This window comes from Remersonia thermophila, chromosome 2 (assembly GCF_042764415.1).
Source record: "Remersonia thermophila strain ATCC 22073 chromosome 2, whole genome shotgun sequence".
In the NCBI taxonomy this organism is placed as follows: Eukaryota; Fungi; Ascomycota; class Sordariomycetes; order Sordariales; family Chaetomiaceae; genus Remersonia; species Remersonia thermophila.
Window position 1 is genome coordinate 4,132,021 of NC_092218.1, and position 23,582 is coordinate 4,155,602.

Genomic DNA, 23,582 nt, shown 5'->3' on the forward strand with positions numbered 1-23,582 from the left:
CCGTCTTCCCATCTACTACAGTATGTTCGCCTCCTCAACCCCCCACGGCTGGTTCTTGTTGGCTGGCTGATCGACGGTGAAAACTGATCGGATCTGCGGGCTGTCCTTCATTCCACAACCCAGCCTTCCGCAGCCGAGCATGACGGCCCGCAACGTGTGCGAGGCTGGCGGGCGGCGAAGTTGATACTGTAGTCAGCGGGAGATGGGCGCCAGGCTTTGCGTTGACCCGATGTCAAAAGATCGGCGTGGTCTTTTGTGGTTGCGCGCGTGCATGCTTGCCCCTGAGCCAACTCCTGGCTCATTAACCGGATGGAGCCGAGTGAGGAACTCCACAACACACCGCCTACCAGGGATCGATCCAATCAACCAAAAAAGGGGCCATTCCGGGCTCTGGATCTTGGAGCTCTGCGCTGCAACTTGGCACCATCTCGATCCCGCAGGGAAAAAAAAACCAAAAGGAAAAAAAGCAAAAGAGTCTGCCTGCTAAGTGGAGGCCCGGCCTTGTAAGCTCGGAGACCGGATGGTGGTTTTTCGAGGCGCTGCCAGGATCTGTCAGGTTCTGTTACTAAGTATGTATGTAACTAGTCAAGGAATGACAGCACAAGAGCCCCCGCCGCCGTGCCGTCATCGTCTCGGCCGCCGGGGGTGGTGAGGGAGAGGCGTGTCCGGAGCTGCCGACGCCGCCCGCATGCACCCACGGATCGACCTCCAGACTATGTACATACATGCACTACGTCCTACCACTAACCCAAGACTTCACAGTATCGCCAGTGCTGGCCGGCGTATTTTCGTGGCCTGCGTGCGTATAGTAAGCAAAATGCGAGAAGGCCAACGTACGGATTCTGTTCCGCGCATGCCTATTTCCTCTTCTCGCCGTCCGCGCCGCCGCTAGACAGCCAACCATACGCGCACACACACACACACACACCCACGCACACGCACGCATTCCGGGATGATGAAGTCATTCCCTCGCCTTGTCTGTGTCCGCGCAGCAAATCGACGCGGTGGCGCTATGGCCAAGCCCCGCCGTCAGTCTGGGGTTCGGCGCAAGCGACGGGGATGGCTTTCTCGGCGGGCAGGGCAGGAGGACTTTGAGCTCATCTGCTGGCGGTGGCTTTACGAATACCTGAGCTAACTACATACATAGTAACTATAGTATCTCCGTAGCGTTGTTGAGAAAAGCCGGGTGCGCTGATGAGCTTCCAAGTCCTCGGTCATCCTGCCGTCCAACGTAGCGACGAGGCAACGCGCCCCCCCCCCCCCCCCCCTTCCATCTCGCCCCCTTCCAATTCTCCCAACCTGAGGCTCTGAAAACACCGCTGGAAAGGGAGACGCGAAGAGAGAGCTCGGGCCTCTTCCCCCACCGAAGTGGGATGCCAAGCCCGGACGCCGACGGGATGTTGGTGCAATCACAGGGCAAGCCGCGGACAGGAAGCTGATGAACCGGCACGGGCGGCGCAGGGAACCCTGATCCAGCGAGGACGACAGCCCCACTTTGCTTCGCTAAGGGGCAAGATTCCAGAATCCATTCACGCTACAGGAACGCCTTGGACATCGGACCAGGGGATTTTTTCGAGATGCGAGGGATGGCGCTGGCGGCAGGACAAGGAAAATGGGAAAGGCGTGCATGGGCGGCCGTCTGGCGCCTCGTGTCCCGTTCTTCTGGGTATGTAGGTTGCTATTCAGGTCCAGGTGAGAAATTGCTGACGGCTACGCTAGCGCGTGGTCACGTCCATGCATGCCTGTCTTACCGAGCCGTTTCATGAAGCCTGAGGACCGCCATGTCAATGGATGGATTCCCATTGTTGGGTGGGTGATCTGCCGGCTGGACCCTTTAAAGATAGCAACCGAGACACGGGTCACCCAAAGTCTGAGAAGGCGTTTTTGAGAGATGCCGTGTGTCTCTCGTACACCGCAGGTTCCAGGCGGTTTTCTGAGGACTCAGCGGCGTGTTGTGCTCTTGGCCTGGCTCATGCGGTGGGAAGCGCCAACAGGGGTAGCCGGCGGTTCGTGAAGGGCATTCGCTGTGTGTTGGCCGAGCTGGCGTCCACACCACAACATCGGGTCTGATCGCCCTTCAGAGTCTCACTCCGGGTTTTGTCCAACGTTCCCCAGAGCAACCCGCGCCACCAAACCTCTCCCTGCCGTTTCCGCGCGCCGTTCATCGCTCGGCAGAGCAGTTTGCCATGGCTTCGTCGGCGATCCACACGTCCCGGTTGGGCGGGCACGGTATGGCATCCGGGCGCCCTTGACCGCCCCTCATCGCTCAGCGTAGAACCCGCCCCGCGATGGACCGTTGTTGACACAGCCTTGGGACAGCCTTCAACCACCGCACCAGCGAAGATGTAGAGGCCGAGTATGACCGCCTGCGCGACTTGGCGCGCGCCGAGGGCGGCAAGATGGAGTCGTGCTTTGAGCGGGTACGGCCCCTGTTTCTATGTTCTCGTTCCTGGCATCTGGGGTCGTTCATAACAACCCTAGTTGCTGGTTTTTGGGTTGCAACCAGTAGAAAGGGGCGACCAAAGACAAGTAAACTAAGCTTCCTGTGTCCCCTACCCTAGTCTCGTGAAGCCTACCAACGCGGCGACGGCGCCCTAGCCAAGCAGCTCTCCGACGAGGGCAAGCGGTACAAGAAGAAGCAAGAGGAGTACAACAAGCAAGCCTCGGACTTCATCTTCCGCGAGAACAACCACCCGGACCGCGTCCCCGAGGACGCCATCGACCTGCACGGGCAGTTCGTGCGCGAGGCCGAGGCCATCCTCGAGGCGCGCATCCGCCACGCCCGGGAGGCCGGCCAGTCGCACCTGCACGTCATCGTCGGCAAGGGCAAGCACTCCGCGGGGGGCGTGCAGAAGCTCAAGCCGTGCGTTGAGCGGCTCTGCCAGGATCTCGGCCTGAACTACGCCACCGAGGAGAATGAAGGGCGCATCTATGTTGACCTGCGCGGCCGCAAGGTCGACTCGCCCCCGCCCATGTCGAGGCCATCGGGAGATTACAGCGACGGGGAGAGCCGCCCGCATCGGCCGCAGCAGAGGCCGCCGAAGCAGCATCACCAGCGCCCGCCCCCGCCGAAGGAGGAGGAAGAAGAGGGCCTCTTGGGCTGCCTCAGGTTTTGCTGCACGGTTATGTAGCGGTCTGTGCTGCGGGAGCACTTTGGTCTGGATACCATCGATGGTGTTGGCATTGGCGAGATGGTGTGGGAGGGATGCGAGGGCGGTACGAGGCAAGGATTACTGGCTGGTATGATGGATATGTCGATACATGTTGTTTGAGATTCGCACTATTTTGCTGGACATGAACGAATATGATGATGCTTTATGAAACCGGGCATTCGTCACTTCCCCTGGCAGCTCACCCACGTGTAGGCCCAAACATAGAAGTCACGCTTCGCAAGATCACCACATATAATCCTCTAGGAGTCTTAGAATCAGACTGTACCTCCACTGTGCTCCCTCGTACGATTCCCACCCCACGACTGTTCGGCTTCGCCTTCTGTACAGCAGGAGGTTCGATTCTCCCTGTATCTACCCCGTGGCGACGAGACGACATCCATATACTCCTTGTCGTCTATGATCCAGCGTAGGTAGCCCAGAAATCACCAAGCCTCTCCCAACTCCCAGCGCCATTACGCAACATCCAAACTACCTACCGAATCAACAGACATGTCCTTGAACCTTCTGGCCCAAGCCATGCCCACTCTCCCGCGTCCCAACCCACCCCTCCGCCCGGGGCGTCGCCGCCCCCTTACCCTCAACAATCACCACCTTGCCCTCCGCCGCCAACACGTCCACCAGCAACAGCCGATCACCCCGAACCCCACGGCCTCACCATCACGGCCGCTAAGACTTTTGGGCAGCAACCCCCACGCGGACGTCCTCCTCGCCTCCCTCCTCACCTCCACCACCCTTGCCCTACTCCTCTTCGTCCTGCTCGCGGCGCTCGAACATCGCCGCGAGTGGGTGCGGGTGACGAGAAGGAGGCCGTCGAGGAGTCGACTTCCGGGTTGGGAGGGCAATAGCTGTGGCGGCGGGGGAGGAGCAGGATATCGTGGGATCACGAAGCGGGGAGCGCGGACGTTTATGCGGGCTTTGGACGTGGAGTCGGCGTCGGGGTCAGGATCGGAAGTGAAATCGCCGGGCCGGGGGAGGGGTAAGGGGACAGAGGGGGCGGGGAAAGAGGTGGAAGATGAGCCCTCCGAGATGAGGGATGTCGAGAGCCGGTGGGCTTAGGGACGAGCGTGGTGGTTTGGCCTGACCGTCGTCGCAGGGAATATCGGTCTTTGTCAGTTTAGAAATATAATGCGCCTGGAGCAGAGCGTAACGACTAGCCCTTGGTCCGTATATATTTCTGAGAAGCGCCGTTCCCTGCCCAAGCGAAACAAAAGAAATGTTGCATTGTATGCCTCTAGTCGATCAAAATGGTGACCGGGTTTGTACAGCCAGCGCTTCGCTGTCGCTCCCCTCCCCCTTCTACGTCACCTTATCCCCTAGCTTTTTTTTCTCCCGATGCAGCCACAACAACCCCCGGCTCCTCTCCCGGTCTGTCCAACCTTTACGCCTTGTTCCTCTTGATGTCCCGCGCCGCGGCCTTCAGGCTGTAGTTGCACTCCTCATAGGCTCGCCCCGCGCCGAAACCGACGCCGACGAGAGCGGGCCAGGCGCGGCGCTTGAAGAGCAGGACGGAGAAGACGACGCCGAAGCCGAGGCCGACGGTCGACTTGATGATGAGGTTCGAGAGGCAGCGGTCCCACTGTGATTCCGCAGAGCGGGTGTTAGTCTCGTCGTGTCTGGAAGTTCCCGGCGGGGCTCTGGGATATGCCTCGTCGGTCTGGCAAGGGAGGAGGGGTTGCCGCGGCTAGACTGGGAGCTGGCTGACCTTCTCGTTCAGGAGGGCCTCGCTGACGGGGCGCGACACGGCGCGCGAGGGCGTCGAGGGAGCAGGAGTCTCGGCCATGGTGGGCGGCTGGAACGGAGGTCTAGGGGTGAAGATGAACTGGATTAGAGACGGAGCTCGGGGCTAGGTTTCGAATGCGCCTCGGTCTCGCGGTGTCGGGTGCACTTTGCACCCTCGCACACTCTTGGGTGGTTCGCACCTCTGTGACGGACGGGAAGACTCAATTGGCGCGGGCCGAGAAAATGACCGGACGGGGGCAGGCTGGCAGACCACGGCTGTCCCTTTGGAGATGCTCGTCTCGGGAATGGAGCTCTTTTTTGTTCGGGCAGAAGCCGGGACACAGTGCCAAGAAGGATGGTGGTGCTATGAGGTCGGCTGCTGCCGTGGTCTCCCGAAGGCGGTGAGCCAGATGGGCAGGGGTTGGTGGGGCCGAGGGGCAGCCAGCCTTCAGAAAACCGGCAGAATTTCCAATTTTTTGGAGCTCTCTTCTGCGGTCGCATGCTGCTTGCGATCCGTCATGTTCTCGCGTCGCTGCACCGCTGGCTGAAACGCATGCAACGAACAGCGGCTCTGCAGCCAGTCCAACAGACCCCAGATCATGCTCCTGACCGTTTGGGCTTAATCAGAACTCGCAATGGGGTTCAATGGTGAAGTACGCGGCTTTCCTCCCTTCCTTTTTCTTTGCCGTACCAACGGCTGGTCTCCGACCCGACGCAGCTGACCCGCGCTGTCTCTAGCCAGCCGAAGCCGCCCTTGTGCGGACGGTACGAGGTCTCGACCACGGCGACGCCGACACGCTGCCCGACCGGCTCGATCTGGTGTGGGATGCCCTCGAGAAGGCCCCCCGCGGCAGCTTCCACGCCGCCGAGGAAATGCTCCTGCGCTGGCTCCTCAAGAACATGTCCACCGGCCCGGCCGCCAACGCTGCCCGCTTCCGCTCATCCCCTCGCGTTTGGCACCTGCTGAGTGCCGTCTTCGATCGCATCCCGCTCTTCTCCCTCGCCAAGTCGCTGGCCGACCGCCGCTTCGTCAGCATCCTGCAGCAGACCCTCAAGGACCTTACCGCGCCACAGCCGCCACAGCCCAATGTCGCCTCCGTCAACGGGGGAGGCCCGGACGCCAACATGCCCGATGCGCCGCCATCCGATAGCTCTACCAACAAGCGAAAGAGGAAGAGGACCGAGGCTTCCGCAGCCGACAACGCCGCCGCGAGGTCTGCGCCAGACAGCCTGCAGACCGCTGAGGCTGTGTTCGAGGCCGTCCGGGCCCTCCTCTCACGATGCGACGCGCAGGCCCAAGAGTCCGTCATGTACCGCATGGGCGCCGAGCACATCAAGTCCCTGTTCTCCTCGCCGGCTGCCGAGGCCATGGGAATCCTGGTCCCGTGGCTCGGTATCTGCAACCTCGTCGCAGACCGCACCCCGACCGAGCCCCTCAGGGAGCAGCCCTCCTGGCTGTCTACCTTCTCCACGCTCTGGGAGCTCCACCTCCAGGGCCCTGGTGACGCTACCGAGGTCGCGACCCATCTGTCGGGACCGGCCACCAGGCTGCTTGCTAAGCTGAATCGGGGCACGCCGGCCCCGGGACTTCCTGGAGTGGAAACTGCTGTGCGAGATCGATGGACCAGGGACCTGCGTCGGTTCCTGACGCGAAACCTCGTGCTCCCTGCACGAGCGGCCTTCCTGACCAAGGGGAACCAGGAGGTGGTGCGCATCACCGTCGAGATGTCAAGCCCGGCCGCCGCCGCAACGTTCCCGGTGCTGTATGATCTGGTCAGCAAGTCCCCGCTGGAGCACGGCGGGAGGACGTCCAAGAAGGACTACGAGTCATGGCTCCAGGTCGTCTTTGACGTCCTGGTTCACGCGGCCAAAAATCTCAACCGGGACAGCAAGCAGGTTGCTGTTCGCGCGCTGTTGGAATTGGCGGCCGACCGATCATCACCCCTGTCAGCCGCGAGTCTCCGGGGCGTTTGCAACGAGTATGGCAGCCTGGGAGAAGACTACGACTGGAGCCTGCTGCTCTCGGTCGTTCGGCTCAACCCAGATGTCTTCCTCCTTACCGATGCTGGGAAAGGGCTCCTCAACAAGGTCCTCGCAAAGACCACGCAACCCGAGTCACTGTCCGAGGACGACGCGGGCAAAGCGGCGCAGTTCATCGTGCTGATCGCGGATGGCTACGCCCAGGGTCGCGATCTACCCACCTTCTTCCGGGTCTGGCTCGAGCATCTTGCTCCTTCCAAGCCCAAGGCTGGCCTTCGGCCGCTATGGGCTGGTGAGAAGCTTGCCAGGACTGTCGCCAAGTTGATCCAGGCATCGCTGAACCCGAGCCAGCTGGCTGAGGTGTTGGACTGGCTCGCATCGCAAACCCAGGCTGGTCAAGGTATGGCTCGGATCCATATCCTTGACGCCATCTCGAGCGGTCTCTCTCGCGAGGAGTTTGTGGACGCCGCGAGCATGAAGACGTTTGAAGGCGTCTTTCTGGAAGACTACTCCAAGAAGGAGCCGCCGGCCATCTCGGCGCGCCGGTGGATGGTGGCATCGAGGTCCATCGCCAGGGGCACTCTCGAGGAAGCCGGACGCATCTGGTCGCGCATCAGGTCCGACATCAAGAGCACGCTGCGGAAGCAGCCAGTGGATCGCGAGGATACCCTGACCGCCTTCAAGTGTTGCGCGGCGGCTTGGCTGGCACACTATCCAGGCGCGGAACACGAAGAGGATGCTGCGGCTTTGCTTTGCTCCTTCGTCGAGAGGCTCTTGAAGGACGGCGAGCTGACGAGCCTGGATCTCGGTGCCGGTGCGGCCTCTGCGGTCTCCAGGGAGACGTACGTCGCTTGGATTCTTTCAGAGGCGCCGCGCATTCTAGGGTACGGTGCACTTCCGGCTCTTTTTATGTGACGAAAGCTGACCCCTTTACAGCTTGCTTGTCGACAAGTACGGCAAAATACCCGATGGGCTGTTGTCTCTTCTCACGGTCCCGCGCTCCGAGGACGCAGAGCGGGTGGGTTCGGCTCTGGCTGTCTCTCGTCTGCTCTTGGACCGCGAGAGCAATGTCAATAACCACAAGCTGATGGGTATGTTCTTGGGAGAGCAACTTGCTGGTTTCGGTGGCTGATATATCCAGATTTGCTCGTCGATATCGTCATCTCCATGATCGGCGCGGCCAAGGAGAACCTGCCCCGGTCTCAAGGAAGGATCGCCGTCCAGTTCCTCCTAGACGTTCCCGACGAAGTCCTGAGCAGAGCCCAGCGCGAGGCCGCCATGAAGTCCCTCGTCTCTCGCCTGCCGAAAGAGTCTGATGCGGATGCGTTGGACGCCCAAACGTGGAGGCTGGTGCTGAGCCTCATGATCAAACTAATGAACCGACCTACTTTCTACGAGGTACATCAAACCAATGCAGATTTCATTGATGCTGGCTAACCGCCGCTTAGGGCATGAGTTTCTCGCATTTGGTCTCAATAGCACGGTGCCTGGTGACTATACGCGATCGAAATACTCTTGAGCTTCTGCGCCATCTGGCAGTCCTGACCGTTCGGTATGTGAAGTGCACTCTCGCTCCGTCTTCTTGGTGATTAACCCTCGCCAGGCAAATGACAAGCGGAAGCTTGGAAGAGAGAGAAAAGACATACCTCAAAGACGCAGCAACGCTCCTCGACAACTCGCCCTCGGATCCCAACATCCCGGCACATGTTGTCCTCGTCCATGCGTTCATCTCCACGGTCCAGGCCTCGCCCGCTGCGAAGAAACTTGAGGGTGATCTGAGGCTCGATGCTCTCCGAAATGATCTTTGTCGGACGGCCTCCCGCGCCGTTCAGCTGTTCAAGGATGAGCTTGAGCTCGACGCCGTCCAAGACCAGCTGCTCCAAACCGCCGCGGGCTCTACCACGTACATGAGGCGGACGGGGCCTGGTTTGTTGGCGCTCCTTTTTGCTATCGAGGCGTTGGGTGTGGTGGATCGCCAGGTCGTGAGAGAAACGCTTGCGAGTGCCGCTCCATCATTGCTTGAGGCGAGCGATGCGCTCCTTGAAAAGAGCATCTCCGAGGGCTGGGACCTGCGCATGTTTTTGGCCAACTATTTCCCCGAAGCACTTCCTTCGCCGCTGCAGGTCAACATGTCCATCAAGACCTCGGCTCCTGCAGGGGATGACGATGAGCATGCGGACGGCGAAGCTGCCTCGGGTCTCGGCAAGACAGCCTTGCTGCGCTATGTCGACGCTGTAGTTCAGTCTGCCGACGAAGGTACGAAGCTGGGTTATCTCAGGGAACTGCTTCTCGGCAACAGCCATAGCCAGGATGGGCTGGGCCGTCTGCTGGTCGTCTACCGCCTGATCCAACATCTCAAGGGTAAGCAAGCTCTCCTCGCCCCTTGCTTGCAACAACAAACAGCAATGAACCAAACTAACAATATCAGGCTCTCGGCTGCCCGAGTCCCCCGACCAATTCAGCCTCGCACACGTCCACAACATGCTATGCGAGCATCTCCGCCAGCCCGACCTGAACCCTACCCGCTTCCTGCTCACGGCAAAAGCCATCCGCCTTCTCCTCGACCAGGCCTCTGTCTGCATGACGCAGTGGAACATCGATCTCACCCTAAGCACCGTCGCCGTCGTCGCGGCTCAGGCCACCGGCAGCGACAACACCCACCACGCCTTCCCCGCCCTGGCCCGCCTCGTCGAGATGGTCATCAAGCGCCACCGCAAACGTCTCGACGGCCACTTTCACATTCTCATCTCTGCCTTGCAGTCGCTGCTGCGCCTGCTGCTCTCCCGGCCGCCGCCGCCGCCGCCGCCCGCAGATGCCGCAGCGGCGCAGAAGCACCACCACGGCCAATGGGAACGCCACGCCCGCCTCTTCTCGCGGCTTCTCACCCTCATCTGCGAGCCGACCGTCGCGTCCGTATCTCGAAGCGGCGGCGGCGGGAACGCCGCGCAGCCCGCCGCCCCAGACGATGCCGCGGCTCCGAGCACGGCCGTGCTCCCGCTCGACTCCGACAAGGACCGCGCCCGCCGCTACGCGGGCCAGCACATGTACCTGGTGCTGATGCAGTACGTGCGGCTGCAGGTCGAGGTTCCGGCGCAAAAGCCCGGGCAGAAGGGAGGAGGAGGCAGAGGGGCGCCGGTGGTGGTGCCGCGCGGGGTCCGCGAGGCGCTGGAGCCGGGCGTGTACTCGATCCTGGACGTGACGAGCCAGGACATGCTGAGGGTCTTGAGCGACGGGTTGGATGCCGGGGGGAGGGTGATTTTCAGGGAGATGTATAAGGACTGGCAGCGGTTTGGCAAGTGGAGCGGTGTGTAATTTGCTTTCTCTGTCTTTGTGGCACCCCGGGTCGTTTCTCCAGGGGCTGCGTGTTGGATGTGGGCGTAGTGGTAATAGCGGACCGGTGGTGGTGTTGTGGAGACTGATGGTCGTTGGTTGGCGTGTGCGTGCGCGTGCAAAGACCTAGAATGTTCAATGGACAGTTGTGTCTATGTACAGGATTGGATGAGCAGGCATGTACGGAGTGCATCTTGGGGCGCACCAAGCACATATTTCTTTTGCTCTTTTTTTGGGGGGGAATTTGGCCGAACAGCACATTACAACAATTTCTATTCATACAAAGGGTGGTAGGTAATTCAACTACCTACCGCGCCGCTCCGTCATACGCTGCCATCTCCTCGCAAACTCCCGCATCCCCCCTTCCCCAGCCATGCTCGCATCCACCACATCCTTGGGCAGCTTGTGGGCCGAGTACTGCGGCGAGCTGAAGTTGTAGGCGGCGGGGTCATCCTTCTCTACCAGCCTCACCTCGGGTTCATCTTCTTCCTCTTCCTCCTCCTCTTCGTCCTCCTCATCCTCCTCCACCTCGCTGTTCCCTCCCTGGCCCTCCTCGCCCGTCCTCCCCAGCAGGGGCCGCTTCACGCTCCGCTCCAGCAGCTCACGCCAGTCGAAGAGCAGGGTGTCGGTGCGCGGCGCCCAGGGGTTGATATCGATGAGGCGCGCACGCCCGAGGACCTTCTTCTCCTTGTTCGCCCCCTCGTCATCGTCGCTGTCGCTAACCTCACGGTAGTCGGCTTCGGGAATGTACACGTCAAAGACAAAATCCGGATCGGGGAAGGTTCGGCGCAGGCGGTTTCGGAAAAGCTCCCTCACGCGGCTGATGATCTGGGGCCGCAAGCCGTCGAGGAAGGCGTAATAGTTGAGATCGCGTTGGGTGATGGCGATGAGGGCGCGCGACTTGACGAAGCAGCGGAACTCGAGCGAGGGGAGGGGGTTGAAGAAGGCCCGGAGGACAAGGACGGGCTTGAACTCGGGGTTTGTAGTGGCTGTTGTTGTTGTTGTGGTGGTGGTAGTGGTGGTTGTGGAGGGAACGGTGTCGTCAAAGGCATGTTCGAGGTCGTGGCTAATGAAGGAGGAGGACTTGAGAAGGATGTAGACGTCGTTGGCGGAAGTGCACTTCATGGTGTTGGGGTGGCGCGAGATCCAAGTGGCGTCCTTGGGGGAGGACCAGTTGAGTTTAGGACAAGCGGCACCTCCGAGGGCGGCGATGGCGGATGTGATCTCGGCGTGCAACTCTGGAAAGCGGATGTTGGGGGGTTGCCGGGAAGGCGAAGGCTCGTCGTCATCGTCGGACTCCGACTCGGAATCGGAGGCGGGAACGCCCTCGTCAGAAACGGGTGCGGGATAGTCAGATGTGGGAAAGCTAGGCTCCCAGTCGTCGTCGTCGTCGTTGCCAGAACCGGCAGCGTCGTCATTGTTCGCGGAGTTGCCCTCGTCGGCGAGGATGATGCCGTCTTCATGCAGAAACGAGACGAACTCTGGGGTCAAGGGAATGATGCGGGAGCGGATGCATGATGTGCGGTATCTGGGAGGCTGTCAGCGCCGTCGGCCGCACTCTGGATGCAAGGGAGGCCGGGAATTCTCTGCCACGTACTTGGGAAACCAATAATCGTAGGAGCAGTGCAGGATGTGTTCCCTGGTGACAGGAGGGAACTTGAGCTCCCCGTTTGTCGGCTCGGCAGGGGATGCGGTCGGCTCTATGGCAGGCATGGTTCGGGGCGTCTTGGGAATGTTTTTTTTTTTTTTTTTTTTGGGTAAGGTAAGGTAGGAAACTAATCACTGTGTCTACCACAGAGTTGAGGGCAAACGGTCTGTTTCGAAGTGTTGGCGTTGAAAGTAGGTCGACGTATTTGAAGGGTCGTTGAAAAAGTCATGGTGGGGTTGAGTCATGGACAGGGATCCCCGCAATTCTGGGGCTCTTTCCGCCCGCTGCATCCACCGCCAAGCCGGCACCCGCAAGCAGCTGGCTCACCGCCCAGCAGGTTCTGTACGGTGTACTATACGGCGTAACTAGTGGTAACGGTATAGGTACTGTGTAGTACATGGGCAGTGCTTTACAGCGCCTGCGTGGGTCCAAGCTCTCAAGCTGAGCATCCATTTCAGGTTGCCACCTACCTACCTGACCTTCACCTCTTTCATTTCATTCCACTGGCAACAACCCCATACCCCAACAACCAAAATGTCCGACAATGTTGGCCTCCCGACCCCCCGCGGGTCGGGCACCTCGGGCTACATTCAGCGCAACCTCGCCCACATGAAGCCGCGCGACCTGGCTCCCTACCCGCCGCGCGACAACGACCGCCAACACCGCCCCCGGCAGCCCGACAAGGGCCTGCTCGAGCACGAGCGCAAGCGCGAGGTGGAGGTCAAGGTGTTTGAGCTGCGCGACCGGCTCGAGGAGGAGGGGTGCGTTTCATTTCATTCCCCCGGCGCATCTCGCAGACAGGCAGACAAGCTGACGGCCGAGAATCGCAGGGTCGAAGAGGACGAGATCGAAGCGCGCTGCGACGAATTACGCAAGAAGCTGCTGGCCGAGATGGAGCGGGGTGGCGGCGCCAACGCGGGGCCGACGCGCAAAACGTTCAAGATGCACCAGGTGCACGAGCTCGCCGACGCAAAGATCAAGGAGAGCGAACGCCTGCGCCAGGCCCTCAAGATCAGCAAGGATTACGAGGAAGGGAGCCACTGGCGCAGGCAAGAGGAGAAGCTGAAGAAGAGCCTGGAGCAGCAGGAGGCTGGCGGGGAGAAGAGGGCTGAGAAGGAGAGGGATCGGTCCAGGGAAAGGGAAAGGAGAAGAGATCCGTCCAGGGACAGGAATCGATCTCGGTCTCCATCTCGTTCTCGTTCTCAGTCTCGGAACAGAGGCAGAGATAGGTACAAGGACAGGACGGGTAGAGGAAGGGATAGGTCTTGGGAGAGAGATCGGTCCGAAGACAGGAGTCGCTCTAGGGGGAGATATTCGTCCAGCGAGCGATCGCGATCCCCCTCTCGATCGCAGTCTCGGGAAAGGGACAGATATAGGGATAGGGACTGAGCCGTTTGCGCTGGCAAGCCCCCTCCGATCCCGTGTACTCTCTTCGCTGGACTTGTGCCGGACACAAAGGCGTTTGGGCGTCTCGGACCGATCATCTCCCAGGATATACAGCACAGGCTGGTGCGTAGACCCCCTCTCAGCATCGCAGGATCTCTTCCGCCTAGAAAGTCGAAGGCATGATACGACAGCGGACTTGATCGCCCAGCCTTGGGATTCTAGTTGTTTCTCTAAGCCGGTCCCTAGGTGGCATTCCCTGCAACTTGGGGCTCTCCAGTTCAATCTACACAATCAAACACGCGGAACGCAGCAGCACTTGGCATGCGGCGGCAGTTGAGCGGTGGTCTTCTCGCCTTACGAGCATGCCCTGTCACTATCTTTACTAATAACCCCAAACCAATGACATTGGCTTCCCTGGTCCAGAACAGATCGTATATTATCCGGAGATTCACCTCGAGATTGCCCCGATGGCCTGGGGGGGCTCCTCAATATTTACCCGACGATATCTGAATGGCGCGGTAGCGCCAGCTTGTGTGCAGAAACAAGCAGAATGGAAACATGAATTGATATAAAACATTCCCCTTGACGGGGTGGGGTGTTCGCCGCCGCCGCCACCGCCGCCGCTCCCTCTTCACCACGTACCTCGCCGATCCCCACGCCGTCACCCCTACCTGAGCTCGAGAAGCAAGACCAAAGACCCCAACGTCGTCGACCATGCGCCTTCTCTCCGCCCTGAGCAGCCTCGCGCTCCTGGCCCCGGCCATGGCCGCGCCCGCCAGCGACGCCACCAAGACCCCGTCGCTCTGGGAGCGCGCGCTCTCGTGGCGCGCCCCGCGCGAGAACCTCTGCCACCTCCCCTCGCCGCCGCAGCTGTGCGTCCCCGACGCCTCCATCACGGTCGAGGAGACGGCCCGCCGCGCCTACGAGTTCTACCGGGCCTTCGTCGTCGACGGCGACCCGAGGGCCATGTTTGCGCTGATCGACGATGTGTACATTGTAAGTGAACCTCGTGCTCGTCCTCGTCCTCGTCCTCGCGGGGGCTGTTCACGTCTCCTCCCCGCTTCGCTAACACTGCTGGCCGTCGGCGCCCAGCAACACAACCCCTTCTACCAGGACGGCCCGCAGGCCATCTGGCGGCTCTTCTGCGCCGGACGCTCGATCGGCTCCGAGCAAAACACCCGGTGGTGCTTCGACGCCAGCACAAACATGTCGTACGCCGACTACGGCAACGTGGACCGCTGGAAGTGGGTCGACGGCTGCGTCCACGAGCACTGGGACCAGGGCGAGCGGCTGCCGTCTCCCGACAAGTGCTTCAAGCTCCCGACGAACTAACGTCGAAGAGCGGATGGCCGCGCGGGAGATTGGGGGGGGGGGGGGGGGGGGGGGGGGGGTGGTGTGATGAGGACCAAATAGGTGCCCCGTATGGACAGGTGGAATTGCTAGTACATGACTTCATGACTGTATCTAAGGGCGATGGAACAGAGAGCGCGTTGGAGTTGAACTCACTAGGTGGCCCTGCTTTTGCTGCTATCCTTGCTACGTTCGACTTGTGACTTTCCCTGACCTTGGTACATGTTCTTGACTTCCGCATACCCTACCTAGCGATCGAGTGAAATGCTACGAACTGCAGACAGACCACCACTCTGTGAAGCCCTTCTCATAGATACCTCGGCACCTACCTACCTAGGTTGGGCATCTAGGTAGATAGCTAACCTACAAGGCAGGCAGGTAGGTAAATAAATAAATAGACCCTCCACTCTGATGCTTCTTCTCCTCGAGGCCAACCAACCCACCATTATCACCCTCCTTTTGCTGTTCCCATCTCAACCAACACCACCAAATCATGCAACGCTACATCAAGCACGCACCAAGGTACCCAGGTAAGGTAGGCAGGTAGAAAGGTAAAGGTAGGGGGTAGCAGAAGTCACGCAACATCAAAGTCAGCAACAAAAACTCGCAAGAGTACCACCGCCTTGTCCCGGCTCCCAAGCATCATTTGGTATCACGCCGCGCCGTACCGCGCCATAACCCAAGATCCTTCTTACCTATCCCCCCCTCCCGCAACGCCGAATCAGAGAATGTAGATGAGATCAAAGGAAAAAAAAAAGAGTATCCATAGATATTCCAGAACCCGACCTGGCCCGGCATGACGTGAACCCTGACAAAAACAGAAAGAAGAAAAAAAAGAAAAAAGTAACAAAACGAGAAAAAGAAGCAAAACCGCTCCCTCATCCCCGCCTTCAAAAAAGTAAATACATGAACAAAGACCAAAATCGTCTTCAACCCCGTGCACCTTCAAAGTTCCCATCACCATATTCTCTCTCGTGCTGGGCTTTGGTGTTGTTTGCAACTCTGGCGGGGTCCGCACTTTTGCGCTCCGTTCCATTTCCTTTGAGCCTCCTCATTGTGGTTCATGATCGTTGTGTGCCCATCCCATTGCTATCATCCCTCGGTTCCCATCCCGTGTGTCCATGTGTGTTATATACCCCCCTCTCCTCTTTCCTTGCGTACCCTTTGTCTCATGAGATCGGACCCAATATCCCAAAGATCCCCCAAGTTTTTTTTTTTCACTCCGCCTCTATTCCCACACTCCAACCGCATGCTCTAGGGCCTGTCCTCCCCCCTCTTGAGGCTCTTTATTTATTTTTTCGGTCGCCTTAAGCGCCCGAGGAGAGGACCTATAGCTGCTGTCCCCACCTCTTCACCCCCTGGGTCGACCGTGTGGTGTCGCAGAGGGCGGGGTGAAGCATCACGAAAGCCTCTTCATAACCCCACACCAAATGCGGGCGTGGTGGGCGGGACTGCAGCCTGCGGCTTGCAGAACCGACCCGGTGGTGGCCAACAAGCACCCGGCAAGGGGGCTGCCTGAAACCGCGGGACTGTTTATAGGAAGCCCGACTCGGCCAAGACTCTGAAACAAGAAGACCCATCAGCACCAAGATCATCGGCGGCCAGGTAGGGGAAAACACATACCTCACAATCTTCTCGTCTTCCCTCTCCCTGGGTTCAATCTGCAAGCTCTTCTCGTACATCTCGTGCACGTCGCCAGCGGCCTGCATGTTGCTGAGGATATAATCCTGCAGCTCGGGCACGGGCTGCAGCGAGTAGGCGACGTTCTGGTACTGCTGGATGTCGCGAATCACCTCGGCCGTCTTGGCCCTCTTAGCAAAGTTAATCAGGTTGGTCTTCTTAATGACCGACGGGATGCCGTCCTCGATGAACGTGAGATCCGTGAGGTAGACACCTAAGGAGGGGGATGGTCAGCATCGATACGGCGTGGGAGAAGGGAAGAGAGAAAGCCTACCAAAGAAGGGAATGCACGGCGGATTCGCGGCGTGCAGCGCCTCGCGGTACTCGCCAAAGTTCTTGGTGCTAGCCATCAACTTGCGCATGGTCTCGAGGGTGGACGAGGTGCGTTGGGGAACCTGGTCCCAAGTCCGCTTGAGGCGTGCGATGGGCGCGGTGCCGAGCGCAGAGATGATGGAGGTGAGCGTCGAGAAGTTGTTGAGCATGCGGCATTTCTAGAGGGCTCGGATCAGCTCATGGTCCACGCAAAGACAAAAAGACACCAAAAAAAACAAAAAAAAAAAAGTGAAACCTACATCCGCAACCGAAACAAAGTGACGAATCACAACCACGCGTTTCCTCACGTCTGTCTGCGACAGGATCATCTCGGCCACCCAGTTCGTCATCTGGTTGGAGTGCAGGATGAGCGCCTTGACGTTCGGCGCCGGCTCGGGCTCGCCCTCGGCCACCTTCTTCTGCCAAGTCTTGTTCAGGCATTCGGTCGACTTGATCTTGGCGTACAGGCGCGACTCGATGATGGTCAGCTGGCGGGCAAACTCCACCACGTCGATGTCGAGGAACTTGAGCTTCTTCATGCTCTTGGGCATGATTGGCGGCGGGGCGTTCTGGTTGACCGTCTGGATCATGCGGCGGGCGGCGAGGTCCTTGCCGTTGAGACGCTGCTCCACGATGGCAAGCAGCGGGCCGGCGCCGGGCGTGTCGGCCGTCTTGACGGAGTCCTTGACGAAGTTGTAGATGTCGCGGATGAGGGTGCGGGTCTCCTCGGTATTCTCCTCCATCCAGAAGGAGTCGATCCAGCTCTTGAGGATGTTGACGACGCGGAAGCGGATCGGCTTGAGCTTCTTGTCGCGCCAGTGCTCGTAGTCGGCTTGCGACAGCCCCTCGGGCGGCTGGGTGGTGAAACGCTTGACGAGCAGCTCGAACAGCTCGCGGGCATTGGTGAAGGAACGGTAGGTGAGAAGGAAGGTGCTGTTGAAGTTGGCGTCGAGCTTGTCGTGGCGCGTCAGCTGCTCCACGAGGGCGATCAGCGAGCCGCCCTTGACGGCGGGCGGCGTGACCTTGAGATCCCACGACAGCTCGGACTCGTAGTCGAGCTTCAGGAACTCGGGAACATCCTCGACGACAGGCGGCGGCGGCGGCTCGACATCTTCGCCGAAGAAGCGCTTCATCTTGGACGGGTCGCCCTTGCGGTAGTTTGTGGTGGGAAGGGGGGTTGCCGTATCGCCCTCGCTGAACGACTGCGAGCCGAGAGGCAAGCCCGGGCGCACCAGGCCGCGCGAATCGGTCCGCTGGTGCGGGCGTTCGAACGGCAGAGTGTCTGTCCTCCGGAGCAGCTGGGGAGAGGCCAGCTCTTCGCGCATCTGCATCTCCTGCTGCTGGATCACCATGGCGACCTGCTCCGACAGCAGCTGAAGCGAGAAGCCGATGTGGGACGAGTTGGTCTCGAGGGCGCGCGCGCACTGGCGGACATACTCGAGGCGCTCCTCCAGGGCCTGGCCGCGAATTTCGGACCACTCGTCGGCGAGGGGCCCGGCAACGGCCTGGCAACCGAGAAGCAGGTCCGAGATGTTATCGTACAGGCTCTGCTTGTGGGCGCTGAAATCGGTAAGCTGGGGCGTCTGGAAGCTGTTGCCGAGGAGGGACAGGTCGATCGACTCGATCATGGCGATCCAGGGCTTGAACATGTCAAGGACCTTGGCGCCCGCGTTGCACACGTTGTTGCCAATGATCTCGTGCTTGTAGGCCGTGACCAGCTTGTCGCTGATGACAAGGTTCTTCTCCAGCTCGCGGATGCTTGAGACGAGCATGCGCTTCAGCTCGTCCAGACGCTCGAGCAGCTTGCCGTCTAGGATGGCCGAGGGCTCCGAGGCCGCCTCTTCGTCGTCGAGGAAGTTGGAGGTGATGGGGTCGCGGGGCGTCAGGCCGTTGTTTTGCCAGCTGCCGCCCGTGGTCGAGCCGATGACAAAGCCGGGGAAGAGGCGCGGAATATCCTCGCCGCGCTGCTGGCGGGCGACCTCGACGTAGCTAAAGACGCCCAGCAGGACGCCCTCGGCCTCCTGGAGACACTTTTGGACCGACTCGGCGTTGGGCCAGTCGGCGGCGGCGATGTGCGACGAAATGACCAGCTTGGAGAATTTGGACATCATGTCGCGGAAGTGGGGGTAGAGGGCTTTGTTGGCCGAGATGATGGAGGGCTGGCCCGAGTGGTTGTCGGTCGTGCCGGAGCCGGCGGCGAGGAGCAGGCGCAGGTGGTCCGAGATGTCCTCGGCGCGGGCCACGTACTCGGCGCGGTTGCCGTTTTCGATGGCCTGGCGATAACGGTCGACGGCCCGCTTCATGTTGGACACGAGGCGGCTCCAGGTCAGCGGCGGGGTGGCGCCATCGTCAAAGCAGGAGCGCGGAATGGTGGCGGCGGCGGGCAAGTTGAAGCCGGTGCTTGTGAACGAGGTGGCCGAGGTCATCATGGGGGGCTGCATGAGCGTGCCGTTTGGCAGCGTGTCGCCGCGTGCGCGGGTGCCAGCGCCGGCGGCACGGCCGTTGATGGAGTCCATCGACGTGGACGGGGAGAGGCCGTCCCGGACGCTGGGCCGGCGGCTGCCGCTCCTGGCGCCGCGCGACGTCTTGACGTGCGGCTCGCCTTCCATCTCGGATGCCGAGTTGACCTCGGACCCCTCCTCGTCGTGGGTCACGCCTCGCGCGATCATCTCGACGGGCGGCCTTGTCCGGTCCGGGATGCTGACGTTCATGCGGTCGCGCGGCCCCGTCTCGCTGAGCGACGAGGGCGACTCGAGCGGCAGCTCCGTGCTGCTCTCGCCCGTCATGGTGTTGTAGTAGTAGAGGCGGCCGTCGGGGGTGGCCTGGGGGATCCAGAAGTCGGCCCTCGACCGTTCGCCGTCGGTACCCTCGAGCGGCAACCCCTCCCCGTCGTCGTCCTCAAGCCCGTCGTCTTCGTCGAGCCCGTCATCGTAGGCCTCCTGGTCGTCGTTTTCCTCGTCGACGCGGTCCGCGTAGCCGCCGTCCTCCAGGTCCTGCAACTCCTCCGGGGCCGTGATGATCTGGCAGTAGTTGCTCGGGAACCAGCCCCGGACGCCATTGATGACGCCATCCCACCAACCGCTTTCGAGGCGGGTGATGACCTGGATGATGTCGCCCTCGTGAAAGCTGAGACTTGTCCTGTCGTCCGCCTCGTAGTCGTAGAGGGCGCGCACGTACATGGTGCCCGGCGGGGCGGTGCCCACGATGCCGTCCATGATGGAGGAGGTGGGGTTGTTTGTTTTGCCGGTCTCGGTGAGGTAGAGCGCGTAGGAAGAGCCGCCGAGGCGGATAGCGGCGTCGGACGACGCTGTCGAGTCGACCGAGTCGCCCTGGTGACGGACGTGACGGCTGTGCTGTTGCTGCTGCCGCTGCTGCTGTTGGTGCTGTTGGGAGTGGTGGTGCTGCTGCTGCTGCTTCGTTCGTGACGTCGAGTTCGAGCTCGAGGAAGCGGAAGCGGATGAGGTATTCTGACCCTGATAAGCCGGTACAGGCGATTGGACTATGAGCATGTTGAGGCTGTGGTGGGGAAGAACATGGGCGGGCGGGTTGGGCGGGGAGGCGCTTTGCCGCCGGCCTTGTTTGTTTCAGCCCTGTGGTTCCCGTTCAGCACTGTTTCTTATTCTTGCAGGATGGCTTTGCTTCGTTGCGGCGCCTGCAATTCGACCCGGACGCGGCCGGATGCTGATCGAAGGGGGGTGATTGCTAACCCAAGTGTCACCCAGTTTCACCGAGGTCGCCCCTCTCAATGGCCGGGACCGAGCGACCGCCGTTCGGGACGAGGTGAGGCCGCAGCTCTCCGTCGTCGTGGGGGGGGCCTGGCAAGAATTCGTGCAGGGCACGAAAAAGACGCGCGCAACGGTTGATCTGACTGGTGGGATGAGGGTGGTCGCTGTGCTGGATGGCTAAACGAGAGGGGGGAAGGTGGGCGCAAGTCGCCCAATTTGCTGAGGTTTCGAGACAGGAGACGGGAGAGGGGGGCGGAGGGGACCACCGAGTTGGGATCCGCCCAGTGTAAGCGGGAGCTTGACGCTGTGGGTATCTGCGTATCTGCGTATCGCTTTACGCCTTTCCCCCGCCGTCTCTCGAGGATTCGCTTCCTGCGCGAATCAGACGATGAGGAGAAGACCGCGTTGGTTCGGCCGTCGCCCGTATCGCGGTTGGAGGATCCAACGAAGCAGATTGAGGGGTTCCGGTGGGAGAGACAAGGACGCAGGATGGGAAAAAGGAGATGGGAGTTGACGATCAAGGGGGTCCGGAGCCCCAAGGTGGATGTTTCTACCAGAAAAGGGATTGGACGGGAATCGTCTGCGGCATGGGCAGGATAAGAATGTGCGTGCGGTCCACTCTGATGGCTAGAGCTTGCTCCCAGGAAGCGGGGTGAGCAGGGAACGTCCGGGACTGCATGTATGGCTTTTGAGCTTCCAGCGTTTGGGCCCGGCAGCAGAGAAAATGAGTCCCTGGTCCTCTCTGCTTTCTGAGGGGGATCGGGGCCCTCCAGGCGGGGCCATTCCGGCGTCCACGTACAGTACTGTATGTACAGTACGCGCGATGATACAGAACAGTGTGACACTCCGTCCTTCCGTCTGGCTGTGCTTCCCATCTTCCGTGCTTCCCCCCCCTCCCCCCCCTTCCTTCAGAACATGACCCAAAAGACAAGATGCATCATTTCCATTCCATGTGATTGCCACAAATGACATGCTACGCATCAGAAGTTGCCATGGCCTCGCCTCTTCTGACATGGAAATCTTCCTGTGGCTTTTCCAGATCAGATCAGGTCAGTTCCTGCGGCTGGTTTCTGGCGACGGGATGCTGCCCTTCGATGCATTGAATGGAACCACAGCAGCCCGCAGGTCTGGACCGAAATTGGAACGACGCGACGGTATGCCTGGTGCGGTCCTGAGAACACAATGCGCTCTGGGAAGGTTTAGGGGTACCGTACCGGCGCTCGGGCCATGGCGTCTTGGCGCCGTCCCGTCCCCCTCCCCCCCCTTTTTTCACCCTTTTCGTACGAAACCTGGGCACCTTTGGACGCTCTCGGCGCTGCGGTGCAGTGTTGCAGACCCCAAAGTGGGCTGCGACCTCACGGAGAACGCTTCCGATGTGGAAGGCGTTTACATGCTTCTGGAACATCGTCTTGGACGGCCCGAAGGGTTGCTAAAGCTGCGGCCTTTTCTTAGAAACCTGCAGGCAAAGGCTAACCTTCTGCTATACCGATTGCCCGGTTCGCTTCTCCCATGAACCGTGTCTCGTCCTGATCCCCAGCCTGGACAGCTCTCCTGGATCGGGACCTGCCGTTCCATCCGTTCGGTGTACGGTGTTTGTACGACGGAGCACCATCCCGCGTCCTGCGCGGTTTACAATCGACCAGCACCCCCCACAACCCACCTGGCATGTTCTCTCTGTCCCCCGACGTGCATACGTACCGTGAAAGGACCTGATCACCCCTCCCTATCATCGCTGAGGCATCGGGGGGTGTGGAACTCGCTCAGTGCCGGTTGGATTACTGTACTGTACTTGATATGTACGCAGTACCATAGATCGTCGAGAAAGTCGCGCGCTCTGGCAACGCGGCCGGGGTCCCCTGGTGGCCGCAACTTCAACCTCGTCCCGAGTGCGGTACCCGAGCCCCCGTCATCGTCAGACCAGCAAGGCCGAAAGGCCAGGCAACGCCCTTGCGCCGGCGCTGGGCCTTGTTCCGCCGGGGTTTTTTGTGTTGGTCGACACAAGGGCGACAGGCGACATACCGTGCGGTGTAACCATCGAGTTCGACGAGCCAGGCAAACCCCTTGTCGTTCCGTCATGCTCGCTGACATCAACCTTGTCGTCCTCGTCGTCAAGAGCAGGACCGTGCCACTGCATCCCGCGCCCCAAACCACCTCAACCTTCGCTGCCAATCTCTTTTACCCCTTGGCTAGTGCCCGCTCTGGTTCGCTGATGCGATAATCTGGGGGTGCCTCGGATTCGCTCCCTCGCCCAGACGACAAACGTCCACAAGCCACGATAAAGCGGGTCCCCCGTTCTGACGCCTCACACCTGCCGTTCCTGGCGACCGACATTTTCTGATCAACGATTTATGCCTCTGCTCTTGAGCTGTGGCGCAGTTGGCTTCCCTGTGATGGCGTCATCGTCCTGGCCAACGTACTATAGCTGGGGAGTCTACACAGTAAGAGGTTAACATAGGTGGAAGGTGAAAAGGAGGTCGGTTGAGGTAGGGAGGGAGAGGTTGATGCCCAGGAAGAGATCGCCAGCCGGCGAGCCTAAACCTGAGAGCCCAAGCCCCTAAGAAGATGCCAATTACGGTGCGTCGCGTGGCCATGGTCGTAGGAGCGACGGACCAATAGTTACCCAACACCGAAGAGCAGGCCTCTCGTCCCTCCATCTCGCTGCCATCTCGGCCTTGCATACAGCCTCAAGAGCCCGATCGGTACGTCTCGCCCGGGTGGTTGGATCCGCGCTGCTCGGTCCAGCGGGTTCCGGCGCGCGTGGCCGTGAAAGGGACGATCCAGCAGGATATAGAAACGAAGTGGGCTCACTCCTCCGCCTTCGGAAGAGGCACGGCTTGGTTCAACCACGTCAGAAGAAGGAGGGGGAGAACGATGAAACCAGGCGGAGGTGCCGCACGCCCACTGGGCGGGACGCCTTTCGGGCTTGAATAGTTATCGAGCTCCAACGCGGCAAGCGAACCAGAACACCAAAAGATATCCGTCAGGCACCAGCCTAGAAAAACAACCTTCTTTTCACCCCTCCTCCTGGACCACAAGCCTGAGTTCAGGCTTGGGAGAGGTAACACCGGAGAGGAGGGGGGGGGGGGGGGGCCGGAAAAACATCACGTAATCGGGCGGTCATGTGGTTTCTTCCTTGGTGTTGGTCTCTGGCCAACATCGCATCGCAAGCAGCAGCGGAACACAAGGTCATGGGCACGAGCACGGACACGGCCGGCAGCGCGCAGGCCAGGGCTTCATCGGAAGCGGGGTGCCCCTCCTTCGGGTCCCCCAAGAGAACCC

General features: G+C 60.5%; 8 protein-coding genes across 8 annotated transcripts; 5 read left to right on the forward strand and 3 right to left on the reverse strand.

Moving 5' to 3' along the window:
* Positions 1-2,186: 2,186 nt before the first annotated feature.
* Positions 2,187-3,131, forward strand: VTJ83DRAFT_2591 (uncharacterized protein; the record flags this gene model as incomplete). Its single annotated transcript, XM_071008878.1, has 3 exons — positions 2,187-2,229; positions 2,320-2,420; positions 2,562-3,131. The coding sequence occupies 3 exons, from the start codon at positions 2,187-2,189 to the stop codon at positions 3,129-3,131; spliced, it is 714 nt and encodes a 237-aa protein (XP_070869131.1).
* Positions 3,132-4,551: 1,420 nt separating this feature from the next.
* Positions 4,552-4,953, reverse strand: VTJ83DRAFT_2592 (uncharacterized protein; the record flags this gene model as incomplete). The annotated part of the gene is made up of 2 exons (XM_071008879.1): positions 4,552-4,749; positions 4,876-4,953. 2 exons carry the CDS (start codon positions 4,951-4,953, stop codon positions 4,552-4,554), a joined length of 276 nt encoding a protein of 91 aa, XP_070869132.1.
* Positions 4,954-5,527: 574 nt separating this feature from the next.
* VTJ83DRAFT_2593 (uncharacterized protein) lies at positions 5,528-10,184 on the forward strand (the record flags this gene model as incomplete). Its single annotated transcript, XM_071008880.1, has 7 exons — positions 5,528-5,545; positions 5,631-7,756; positions 7,809-7,963; positions 8,014-8,270; positions 8,321-8,424; positions 8,476-9,233; positions 9,301-10,184. The coding sequence occupies 7 exons, from the start codon at positions 5,528-5,530 to the stop codon at positions 10,182-10,184; spliced, it is 4,302 nt and encodes a 1,433-aa protein (XP_070869133.1).
* A 321-nt stretch (positions 10,185-10,505) lies between these two features.
* VTJ83DRAFT_2594 (uncharacterized protein) lies at positions 10,506-11,915 on the reverse strand (the record flags this gene model as incomplete). The annotated part of the gene is made up of 2 exons (XM_071008881.1): positions 10,506-11,730; positions 11,800-11,915. The coding sequence occupies 2 exons, from the start codon at positions 11,913-11,915 to the stop codon at positions 10,506-10,508; spliced, it is 1,341 nt and encodes a 446-aa protein (XP_070869134.1).
* Positions 11,916-12,384: 469 nt separating this feature from the next.
* On the forward strand, positions 12,385-13,239 carry VTJ83DRAFT_2595 (uncharacterized protein; the record flags this gene model as incomplete). The annotated part of the gene is made up of 2 exons (XM_071008882.1): positions 12,385-12,611; positions 12,681-13,239. The coding sequence occupies 2 exons, from the start codon at positions 12,385-12,387 to the stop codon at positions 13,237-13,239; spliced, it is 786 nt and encodes a 261-aa protein (XP_070869135.1).
* Positions 13,240-13,950: 711 nt separating this feature from the next.
* Positions 13,951-14,568, forward strand: VTJ83DRAFT_2596 (uncharacterized protein; the record flags this gene model as incomplete). Its single annotated transcript, XM_071008883.1, has 2 exons — positions 13,951-14,232; positions 14,329-14,568. 2 exons carry the CDS (start codon positions 13,951-13,953, stop codon positions 14,566-14,568), a joined length of 522 nt encoding a protein of 173 aa, XP_070869136.1.
* A 924-nt stretch (positions 14,569-15,492) lies between these two features.
* VTJ83DRAFT_2597 (uncharacterized protein) lies at positions 15,493-16,105 on the forward strand (the record flags this gene model as incomplete). The annotated part of the gene is made up of 2 exons (XM_071008884.1): positions 15,493-15,792; positions 15,845-16,105. The coding sequence occupies 2 exons, from the start codon at positions 15,493-15,495 to the stop codon at positions 16,103-16,105; spliced, it is 561 nt and encodes a 186-aa protein (XP_070869137.1).
* A 14-nt stretch (positions 16,106-16,119) lies between these two features.
* Positions 16,120-20,087, reverse strand: VTJ83DRAFT_2598 (uncharacterized protein; the record flags this gene model as incomplete). The annotated part of the gene is made up of 4 exons (XM_071008885.1): positions 16,120-16,147; positions 16,210-16,480; positions 16,541-16,757; positions 16,839-20,087. 4 exons carry the CDS (start codon positions 20,085-20,087, stop codon positions 16,120-16,122), a joined length of 3,765 nt encoding a protein of 1,254 aa, XP_070869138.1.
* Positions 20,088-23,582: the final 3,495 nt, after the last annotated feature.